Here is a 12,151-nt window from a genome sequence, read left to right on the forward strand (position 1 = left end):
CATCTACTGTATTTTTATAAGACATGATTCACCTTCCTAGAAAACTACAGCCAAGTGTTTGCTGTCACTGCTTTAGAAAAATACCCTTTGTTAAACTTGCAGTAGTTATTCTTCTAGAAATTTGGGGTAAATGGAATAGAAATAGTTTTCAAAATCATACCCTTGAGCAATGTCTGTCTTCTGCACACAAAAGTTTTAACCTGTGCTCTGTGAAACAGGAAGGCAAAGCCATTCCTCTCCTTCCTGTAGTGATGATAGTTGGAAAAGCAGCAAAATTCTTACTCTGCTTCATAATGTCTGCAAGAAGCAGTTAGGCTTCAGCAAATGGATATGAATTGCATTTTGATTCTTTTTGAAAAGTCAGCTCAGTGTTCAGGGTGAGATTTAAGGTCATGCTGTCAGTCAGAGCAGTTCCTGTTAAACAGATCTGCTATTCAGGCTGACTGTGCCCCCCGTTCAATGGGAAGGAATCAGGGAAGCTGCTGATGAGGAGTGATGACAGCCACTGCCAGCAGCAGTGATAGTGGGTTCAGTAATCTAATAAACCAGGTTATTATGCTTTTTGAGAGTCAAATGGCTGAATAAAACTTATGTGGAGTGTTTCAAAAATAAGATTTTTCGAGCAGTTTAGAGCAGTTCTATACAAGCCATGGTTCATGAGAAATGCAGTATTTAAGCCTTTATATATTTCCATTATAACCTTGGATCTGAATTGCCCTCATAACAAACAGAGATGTAATGATAAACTCACATCCTTTGTCAATAATCAGAGCAAAATATTATTGACATTCAGTGTGGTATTTATTCATGTTTCATATCACTTTTTCCTTAAAACAGAAGATAGTATTGTAATGGAGTTGTAAGAGCATCCCAACTGGTAATACTTAATCACTCTCTATCTTTCTGGCAAACAAACTTAGCAACAATACATCAGACATGAAGATAAGCAGGATCCTGAAATTCTCATTTGTTATAAATTTACAGTGTTTTCATTTTGTCTCTGTCACCAGCAAGTGGCCTGAAAAGCAGCTTTCCCAGCTCTCTGAAAAGCCCTTTTATGAGGGCAGGATGCTGCCATGGCCACAACTTCTGTCTCCAAGGACTGGAAGGAGGACCTTGCAGTGCTCCACCTCAGCTTTCCTTTTCAGGGGACCAGATTGATGGTTTTAGGAATAAGCCATCCATGTAGGCATCCTCCTCTGCCTCCCTTGCAAGCACAGCTGTGTAATAGGAAATAGAGGAAAAAATTTGGCATCCAACAAGAGGATGGGATTTTTTTTTTTATTGCCAGTTATGAGGATTGTTTGGTTAAGTACCAAGGAAAACTGAGAACATGGTCGGACTTCTCTCTTTTGCTATTTTTGCTCTTTGCCAGTTGGGTACTCACCAGAGGAAGATCAGTTTCATCTGGGAAAGAAACAAGGTAGCTCTTGGATACTGTGGGGTGGAAGTGTCTCAGCCTGGTGCTTGTTGTTCCCAAAGCTGTACCTGAAAGGAACAATTTTTTAGTGTTTTGCTTTGTTTTTAGAAATGAGGGAGAAGAGAGTAAATTACCCCAGCTCTCAGAACAAGTCTTAAAAATGACGAAGTAACTGAAATGACAAATTTGTATGGTCTAAACATTAAGTGGGCTGAGAATGAGGTGTCCTGTATTTATGATGATTGAAGGAAAAAAATAGTACAAAAGCACATACGAGCTTTTTAGTTCTAAAAATACATGGTTTTGAAGTATTCTGGTGGATTTACTTCAAAAAGTGACTTCCTAATCAACTTTTTAACTTTAAAATACAGTCTTAAATTTTACTAAGAGTTTCTTGATGGTTTTGCTTTGAAAAAGTAACCATTCATGAAACTCAGATGACTCTATCCATAAACCACAAATCCAAACCCATCCTTCAACACCCAAATGATGTCTTCTAAAAAGAGGTGTATCCAGCATCAGATTTACTTCTGTTCTCTTAGTTCCTTAGCAACATATATTTGAAACTTAATGGTCAGTGTGCCTGAAATATTAATATCTGTTTTGAACATTTCCTTGAGTTTAATGTAGAGATAACTACTATCTGAGCTTTAACCTTCGCCTTGCTTATGAGAAAGCACACTTGTGAATCACCAAAATGCAGCCTTCCAGGGAGCTGCACGTTGAGGACAAATGTCCAATGTGCAGATTTTAGGGCAAGGGCTTTTGGAGGCCTGGTCATACCTAGTTCACACTTTTTTCCTAAAGGTAAAATCAGTAGCAATGTGAATTCTCCCCTCAAAACCAACCAGGTAGTTTGTAGACAGTTGCATTTAGGGCTGTGATGGTCAGGAACAGAATTCTAAGAGAAAGCAAATTTTCTTGAAAGTTCTTGCACTCTTCTCAAAACCTTTTATGGCCTCATCCTTGGTTTCCTTGGGTCAGTCAATGGCAGCTGGTGCCTGGAGAAGGAAGAATTCAGTTCTTATTCCCAGAACTGAACAAAGGGGAGACCTCAAGACCCGTGTTTATCTCCTTGAGGTTCATCTCTCTCTGAAACAGAGAGGCATCGTAAGTCTTAGGACTGTTGAAACCCATTTTTCCACTTTCAATATGTAATTGTTAGTGGCTGATAAAGTTTTTTTCAGTCACAATGAAATCAATGTTGTCTGCTTTGGGTTCTTTAAAATATCCTCTAAAAAAGATGCATTGAGCACAACTTTTCTGCTGGCATCATCTACCTCACTGCCATATCCCTGTCCACAGGATGTCTTTATGGGCTCTGTGAACTTGTTGAAAACTGATGCACCTTCTCAGGTGGTTTTTTTCCAGTTTTGAATGGATCCAAGTTCCTTGAAGGAATAAGGAATCTGATTGTCTTGGTTTTAGTTCACTTGTGTTTGGGCTTTAGCGATGATAATTTGAGAATAATAGGAGCTTGTTACCTGAAGTCAGTAATCCCTTAAAGAAGGCCTTCCCTCTCCAGAATCTTTGCTGGGGAGAAGGAGTAACTGGTCTTTGGACCAGAAGAGCCAGGTATCAGGTCCTGGTGACTAAATATGACCTTTTTCCACATGATAGAAGCTGACAGCTGGACTTAGCAGCGTTCAGCTGCACCACTGTGTAGAGATTTGGATCCTGCTATTCAGGAAAGAGGAAACAAATGGGTAAACCCAGAGGAGATAAATGAGTTCTGAGTGGTTTAGAAAACATAACTGCAAAAGAGTAGAGGAATCAAGATCATTCTGTGTCAAAAAAAAGCAGATGGGGATATCATTAATCTTCAAATATAATACAGGGCATGTGGCAAAGAGAAAAGAACAGGTTTTCCAGTGGTAGACAAGGCAAGGTGCCAAAATGAAAGAAGAAGAAAAAACATAGATTTGAATTTTTCAACAAAAAGTATATTGAAGCCGTGGAGTGTCTTCTGAGGAGGTCATAGGATTATCTGAAGGAAGGTGTTAGGAGTAAGAAAAAGATCTGTCAGAAATCAGAGACATATGGTTGCTTCTGCCATTGTGAACAGGTTTGAGTTAGAAGCCTGCATGAGATACCTCTATTGCCATAATTTATTTTATTAGTATGTTTTTCTCAGAATGAAGACCAAAATCTTTCCCTTCAAAGATAGGTAGGTGTCTCGTTGTTTGTGGCTTTAATTTGGAGAAGAAAAGCCTCTACAGCTTAGTAGTAAAACTTAATGTTGGCCTTTTTCCCCGTGTGGCATAATTCAACTGGAGATTTAGAAGGTACTTCCAAGTGGTTTAGATGGTAGTAACCTGGAACTCCTTTCACAGTGGACCTGAAGGTTTTTGAATGCAGTATCTTAAGTAAGCTGGCCTTGCTCTATCAGTTGCTTAGCTTCTCTGTAAATGTTCTCAGTTTGCTGTTCTACTCTGACAACCTTCCTGTGAAAAATAATTTTTTTTCCTAGTCTTGTATTGTACTTTATTTGAAGTGCATCTGTTTGAAGAATGAAACCAGTATCTTAATTTTCAGTATCTGGAAATATACTGAATATACCTTCAAAATATTGCTGTCTGGGTTCTCATACTCTTTTCTTCTGAAAAAAGGTCATAACCACAATATTTTGTAATAGTTTGAATACCCCAGCCATTATGCTCATCCAGGAGAATCAATCAGTCATATTTTATTAATCATTACTCTGAAGATGTTCCAAGTTGCATTTAGCTTTCCTGAGAATAAAGGAGAACGAATTCCAGTTCCACTGAGCTTTCTGTACTACCCTAAGTCCTTCTATCTTATAGCCAAAAATTACTTAAAATGTAACACTTTTCAATTATTTCTAGAATAACCAAATATATTCATGTTTTTAATTTCAGGAACTGCATCTGTGGCTGTTGCAGGGCTTCTTGCAGCTCTGCGTATCACCAAGAACAAGTTATCAGATCACACAGTGTTGTTCCAGGGAGCTGGTGAGGTGTGTATTTTTGTACATCAGAAGAAAATGGTACTCTGAAGATTTTTCTTAATGTTTAATCAAGGTTTATGTATCCGGTTAACAAGGGCAATAAATGGGGAGAATGATCACTAAGCAGCTGAAAGTTAGTTCTGAATTAAAATGTAAACTTACAGAAAAATCTCTGATCATCTGCTCAAGCCTCATATTTCCATCTCGTTTCACAGAGATCTATTCTCATTTTAAAACTTCAGGCTTTAGCTCTCTAGCTTTAAATTACTAAACTGCTCTCAATATAAACAAAAAAAAAGTTTTTTGAAAGACGAGGAAATATATCAGGCCACCAAAGAGAAATGAAGCAAATTGTATTTTCCAGAGTTTGTGTTATTTAGAAAGAAGCAGTGATCCTTTAATTTTTCCTGTCATTAAATATAGGTTTTCAGTATTCTGCATGTTGAGATCGTCCCTTTCTGACAATTTTTATGCATGTTGTTTTAATATTGATTTTTCAGAATAAATTTCTAGGTCACTGACACACAAGTAAAGGTTGTACTTTTTTATAGTTGCTAGCTGTCATCTCTTGTGTGAAATCTACAGCTCCACATAGGCTTTTGAAGAATATTATTCTTATATTATTATATATTTTGAAGAATACTATTCTTCAAAATATTCACCAAACCTCAGTATAGGTGCAATATACTAATCTAGCTTTGTGTAGTACAGATATCCTTGATTAAATATTTGGTGCTACTGAAATCAGGTCTGTAGGTTTCAGGACAACTTCCCCCCACGTGTGATATGTCAGTGCCTTTGTACATCAGGAGTGTCCATCTCTCTGAAGTTCCTTCCCCTGCTTTTGCTCCATGTTCAACAGAAAGATGAATACATGGACCAGTGTTGGGCTGTTTTTCCCATAGATATGGTAGATATAATGGTAGATATAATCCCTCCTGTGGGAGGTCATTCCTAATAAACTAATAACTTCTTAAATAAAAAAAGGGGGCTCTCACTTCATTCTCAGTGAAACTGAGTAATAAAGAACAAGAAACAGAATCAATGCCATAAATAAGTAGATGAATTGGTGATCAGAAATAATGAGTGGTCCATTGGCTCATTTTGTTGCCCTTCTTCAGTCTGTACCTGTGTGACATTTGATCTGTTGATTGAAATATTATAAAATCCTGTAAGAATGATACATGTTTCAGTGAAATATTGATAAATGCACTTTTCTCACCCCTGCTTTCACTGTGAACACAGCCAAGTCTAGTTACAAAACACATGAATAGTAGGAAAAAGGAGATTTACCATCTTGATGGCTATTTTTTAAGAAGAAAAGAGCAAAGAAAAAGGACTGCATTTTACTTTCTGGCATGTGTGGTTTCCCTTGGTTTAAGTTACAAAAAAAAAAATAAATTAAAAAATCTAGTAAACAAAATAAAATCTCAGAGAAGAAAAAATATATAATATATTCGTATATTATTATGTGGACCAAATGTTTGTTTAAGCATTTATCATTAGAATTTAAACGTTTATTATGTTCTCCACATTTTAACTGCCATCTGAAGATTTATCTATACTCTGACTAATCTATATGATTTAAGATATATCTATACTATTTATTACATTATGGTTTCTAACTACCAAATGGTAGCACCTGTTCATCATCGTTTATGAAAAAATAATTATTCCATTTTATTGTTGAATAAAATTAAGAAACCTATCTAAAGTAGCTGGCAGAGGAAACAAGAGGGCAGGGGTTTCCTTTATATTCTCATTTTGTCTGCTGCTGTTTTTCTCTTTCCTTCAGGCTGCACTGGGCATAGCAAACCTCATTGTCATGGCTATGGAAAAGGAAGGGATATCTAAAGATGCAGCTACCAAGAAGATATGGCTGGTTGACTCAAAGGGATTAATAGTAAAGGTAATAAAGCTTTCCTGTTCCTTTAAATATCAGGATAGCTTTTTGCAGTCTGCAGATAAAGGCATAATAATGTATGATTTGTGAAAGCAACTGCAACAATTTCTCTCGACACAGCAAGCTGTTTTTCTGTATTAAATGAATGACACATTCCTATGGTACTGCAGGGGTGTGTGATTATGCTTGGAGTTCTGTTTCTGGTAGGGATGAGCACATAGTGAAGTAGTAGTTCACTAAAAAACGTGTGAGGAAAGAAATGTTAAGCTTGTGGGTTTAATATTTCCCATGGTAATGTGACTATTATTTGTTAGCATGGCCTTTTATGAAGATGTATAGATGGCATTCAAGGATTTTTTTTTAAAGGAAATATTTTTGAATATAATGTTTTCCTGGTCTTGCAAGCATGTCATCCAGATGCATTGCATCAAATAGCTTCTGTGCACAGTGATACAGCTCATCTTGCACGTGGTCTCAGGAGATGTGCACATCTCATGTTGTGGTCTGCAGTGCTATCAACACTGCTCAGAATTTCAAGCTGCTGAGAAACTTCATCAGTCACCCTTACCTCATTCCTTCCACGTGCCAAAATAAAGAACTGTATGAATTCCATGTGCCAGAATAAAGAAACTGGTATGTTTTAAAAGGTGCTTATGCATTTAATAGTTTGTGAGGTACTTAGAAGTGGATGAGAGGCCAACTGGCTTTGCTTTTTCACCTTGCCTGTTGGTTAGCAGTGTTTCAAGTCATCTTTGTTGGCACTGCAGTCTTTTGCAGTGTTCTTTATCTCTCTAATGTTTATGATCTTTTCTAGCTCCTATACCTCTGCATCAGGAGCATGTGTTCTGCAGTCAGCATCTGTGTTGGTTAATTGAGCAGCATCACAGCACCTTTCAGTCATAACTTCAGTTAAAGAGAAAATAGTGGGATCATTGACACTGAGATAGGAGAGTATTACTAAGACCACATTGGAAATCCCTTACCAGAAGGAACAAAGTTAGCTTGATCAGGGACACAAGAATGCTGTTATTTGCTACACAAAGACACAAATAATTTTTTTTTTCATTTTTTTCCCCGGTGTTCTTATGTTGGTTTGTGGGGGGTTTGTTGTTGTTTGTTTTTTTGTTTTAGTGAGTAATTTTTATTTTCTCAGTTTTCACCTAATAATTGTAAAGTGCTTTTTCATCCAGGCACAGGTGACTGAAGGCCTGTGGATCTTTTGTGCCTGTTGAATCCTAGAGCTTGCCTAAGAATTGTGTGTTGCACAACTTCCCCCAGCACAGAGACTGGGATTATCAAATACTGTAATTGAACTAAAATCACCTTCCTGGTGATGTTAAGGAACTAAAGTGTCAGAGGCAGAAGTATAGGAACTTTACAACCCTAAAGCAGTAAAAGAGGTCTGGGCTGTGTGTCCAGCCAGCCAGGGTGATTAACCATCCTTTCCTCTCTCTGATTCTTTTTCTCTCCCTGCTTCTTTTATTCCTCTCACTGCTAATTTGCCAGTCAGCTGAGAAGCTGGGTTGTTTCTTTTGGTACACAGCGACTAATTCCTTTCACAGTCTCTAAATTTTTAGTGACTTGGTGACTGTGTTCTTTCCTTACCACCTTCTGGCTTCAGCACTCTGAAGCGGGGCCAAAACCAATCAGTGTCTCACACAGCCCCTAAGTTCCTTTCCTCCCCTTGTTCTTCTTGGTGGGGCATTAATTTGGGCTCTGTCCAAAAAGCAGTCCACTGAATTACATGTCCTGCCCAGAGTATATTTGCAAACTGTTAGTGACAGCCAGACATAACAGCTGTCTGAGATAGATTAGGGCTGAATTTGTGGCCAGATGTTGATATAAGCAGCAGGAGCCAATGGTACATATTTCAGGTCCTTGCTGGTGCTCCTGGAAGACCTGGGAGCACCAATCTCCCTGTCTGGCTGTCCTGGGGGAACTTGGGAATGGGTGGGTGCTGACTGCTGCTGTATGTTTGGGTGCAGAGCCCACTGGAACTAAAAGCTGGAGATACTTTGGTGAGAAGCCTGAGATGGGCATAAGGAAACTCATCCTTGGTCTGGTGTCCTCCTGGCTTTCTTCTGCAGCAAAATGTTCACACTGAAAAAAATTTTTAAAAAATAATAATTAAGAAATCCCCTCCTCAAAGAAAGAAAATGGAACATAAGCCTCTTGGAGCTTGTGATACAATTCCATATATACAGCAAGTAAATGATTAAGCTATTCATGGTTCCTTTTTGCTGCCCTGAGAAAGAATGCTGTACTGTAGGTCCACTTCAGAATTTATTTTGGCATTAGCTGATTGCAAAAAAAGTGTCGCAAGACTGGAAGGATTTTCCAAACTCTCAGAAATGAGATAAGAGAAGCACAATGAGGAAGATTTGTGAGAAAACAGTACAAGGGGAAGAACTCTTGTTAGAAACCTTCACAGCAAAAATAACTTTTGCCAAGCCACAGCACAGATCATCAGTTAACCAGCTTTTGCATAAAATAAACTGAACTTTATTTCTTACTGCTAAGGAGGTGGAAAACCTGTTCACAAGAGTCCCTTAAAATTTGCCCCATTGAAAACTGCCTCATCAAAAGAGTTTTACTTGAAGCAGGAAGACCTTTCCAGTCCCAGAAATATTCTGATCTGTTGCTTTAGCAGTATGAAAAATAACAAATTCTCTGAAGACTCAGTGACTACTTTGTCTAACTAGGATAATTTTTACCCCATTTTTTTCTGTGCTGTCCTTCAATCATTTATTTTGTAATGGATTATTATAGATTTAAATGCTGTTTTTCCTTATCAACCAGTGCAAACCAAAGAAAAATAACCTTGGAACTTTTGCTGACCTGACTGCATTCAGTTTCCACCTTTTTCTTCCTCCCCTGCCCCCAAAAGCTGCCACGAAGTCACTTGCTGGGCTTTGATAGCTGATTTTTCCTTTGTGGCTTTTTAATTGTTCGAGTGCAGCTGTGTTTTCATTTTCCTGTTAATATTTTTTTTCCTTTCCCCCTGGGAACCCTCTTTTTTATTAAACCAAGTTTGATGACCAACTTTTCTGCTATGCTGTGGTGAAAGAGCTGATGATGGAGTCCAGGTTTGTTATACTGTCTGTTGCTGTGTTCTCTACTTCATTCTAGAGACCTTGTTGCTTGTATTGTTTTGGGGTTGTTGAGGAGGTTTTTTATCTGTTCAGTATGGCTTTCACCTTTCAAAACTATTTTTTCTTCAAAGGTCGATGAGGAAGGTTTGCAGATCACAGTATCTGTGGAATTTTCCCACTTTCTGTATATTGCATGATCTCCAGTACAAAAATGAAGTTCCCTCAGATGTGGATGAATGTCATCCTTAATTTTAAACATTATGTCAACAGGGAGGCAACATAAAGGAGCTCTACAAGCTGGAGAGGGACTTTTTACTGGGGCACGTAGTGATAGGACAAGGGGTAATGGCTTTAAACTGGAAGAGGGTAGTTTTAGGTTAGACATTAGGAAGGAATTCTTTCCAGTGAAGATGGTGAGACACTGGAACAGGTTGCCCAGGGTCATTGTGGATGCCTCATCCCTGAAGGCCAAGCTGGATGGGGCTGGCAGGAGATGTCTCTGCCCATGGCAAGGGGGTTGGAACGTGATGATCTATAAAGTCCCCTCCAACCCAAACCATTCTATGGAGAAGTGTCACTTTTGACAGTTTTCTACTCTATACTTTCTAGTTCAGCATAGTAATACTTGTTTCTAATCAAGTAGTTTGTATTTTAAATACCCCCAGATGTATAATCTTAACCCTTGTAAGACTTCAGATCATCTTAGTGAAGCCCAAATTGAATGGCAAGGACAAGAACATCAGTTGAGGTCTGATAGTTGAAGGCTTCAGAGTATTGATCTTTTTAAGAGGAAGACATATAGAAGCCAAAAGTTTACCAATTTATGAGGTCCTGAGTAGTTAACAGATAAACAGGTAACCTTGTAGGTAAACTTCTAGAATGTTTTAATTTTCCCTTCTTCCTCCATTTGAATATCCCTGGAAATCTAATTTGGAAAAGGCTTTCACAGCCAATTAACTGATCGTAGATACGACCCTTATTCAAGTTCATAGTTTAGTCCAAGCTGGATGCATATGTAGTTCAGCCTTTGCTTAGAGAATGATGGAAGAGAAAGGAGAATATCTGGGACTAAAAGCAGAATTTCAGTGCCATATAGGTGTGATCACTCCTATTACAGTGAACAGAGCTTGTATAATACATGGAAGAGCACACAGTATCTGCATACTGAGCTGAATCTCATCCTGACTTGTTACTGTTACTTGTTCTTGTGTTACTGAATTTTCTTATTTTTTTAGCAATAATTACTTTAAAAAATGTTTGCATTTCATTCTATATGCTAACTTGATAAGGGTTTTAATATTATCTTGTATATGCAACTTAATATTATGTCTTCCTTCTAACTTTTAATTGCTTCTCCTTACTCTAACTGCTTGATCAATTAATTGTAGTTAGCTGTAAATTAACAGCTAACTTCAACTGTTGAGAAACAAACCTGCTTTGCATCTTAGCAAAGATATGTCTTGGAAATATCTAAGGTGCCACAATCACTCCCACAATCACACTGAAATAAGTTTCAGCCTTATTTTACTCATGTACTATCCCAATGAAGCAATCCTTGTTTGCTTTTTTGCATTATTCTGTAGCCTGGGGAATTAATTTGTGCAGTTTCATCTTGCATTTATCTTGGTCTATATTATGGATAAGTTTGCAGAAAGGAAACATAATAGTTTGTCTTTGAGTGCTTGTGGCATCACTCCTGCTGGGTCAGTAATATATGAAAACAACTGAGGACAAGGCAAAAGGATGATTGGTGGGGTATGCTCAAAGGACATCCATCCACATTATTTTCTCTAAAGCAGACACCACCAAAAATTGGGATGTTAAATTTGTTAGTGTTCTGTAGATGTACTGACGTGATGGTGACCTAGTATGGATGGTTTATGATTTCTTTTGCTCATGCTATGTTATTAAAATGGATGATTGTTTTGCTTCATTTTGTTTCTGCTGTTCTGTGGGTTCCTGACTTGCTCTGCCTCTCAGATCTTATCTCCTTAAAATAATTGTCTTCATAAATTTTGTCCTGCCTGTTACCCACGTGTGTTTATTTGCATGGAAAGGCAATTTTACAGATTTTACAGGACTTAAACAAACAGTCCTAATCTTCCAACAATGTGTTCTGAAGTCAACACCAGAATTACATTTTTGTACCTAAATTGTATGTTTTGCTGCCAGCCATTATGACATTATTTCCTCAAAATGTCACGATTTCTCACACAGTTGGCAACAAAATGTTTATTAATTCTGTGTCCTAGGTGACCGCTCTGGTTTTAATCAGCACCCTTCACCTTTAGGTGTTAAGTGATGGGTCTGATCAGGAGATGCACCCATTTTAGGGCCTCAGTGTGTAGGGATCTGGGAGGGCTTGTGTGTCTCTGTGTCTTGGTTCCTGAACAAGGTAGCACAGGAGTGCCTTTCATCTGCAAGCCCTTGGTAACCCCTGACCTGAGTCTGTATCCATACTTCCATCTTTTTTATTGGCATTTTTCAGTTCCTTGTGACTGGTGGTCTCCTGGAGTTCTGGTGAGGGAGGACAGCCTGGCCAGTCCTCTCCTAGCATGTCCTAGGCTGTCCATGCCTCTCCTGTCCCTTCCCTTTCCTGCTTCTGGGGGCTCTCCAGAGATGTCCCTCAGCTCCTCGTGCTGAGTCCCTGCCTAGAGCCATCCGGGTGGTTCATCAGAAACCTTTAGACCATGGACTTGTGATGAAAGAGATGGGAAGCCACGTAGAGATAATCTCCCATCGGGTAGATATTTCACCACCTTCTCCCA

General features: G+C 38.4%; 1 protein-coding gene across 3 annotated transcripts in view; it reads left to right on the top strand.

Annotated features, from left to right (window-relative positions):
• ME1 (malic enzyme 1) overlaps positions 1–12,151 on the top strand; it is a 158,146-nt gene that overhangs the window by 126,763 nt on the left and 19,232 nt on the right. For all 3 annotated transcript variants that reach the window (XR_011725359.1, XM_071741458.1, XM_071741459.1), the window contains exons 8-9: positions 4,300–4,397; positions 6,184–6,297. Coding sequence is in view for 2 of the 3 variants with exons in the window: in XM_071741458.1 (XP_071597559.1) it covers positions 4,300–4,397; positions 6,184–6,297 (212 nt within the window). In the remaining variant the exon portion in view is untranslated. The remainder of the gene's footprint in view (positions 1–4,299; positions 4,398–6,183; positions 6,298–12,151) is intronic.

Source organism: Heliangelus exortis, chromosome 3, assembly GCF_036169615.1.
Source record: "Heliangelus exortis chromosome 3, bHelExo1.hap1, whole genome shotgun sequence".
Lineage (NCBI taxonomy): Eukaryota > Metazoa > Chordata > Aves > Apodiformes > Trochilidae > Heliangelus > Heliangelus exortis.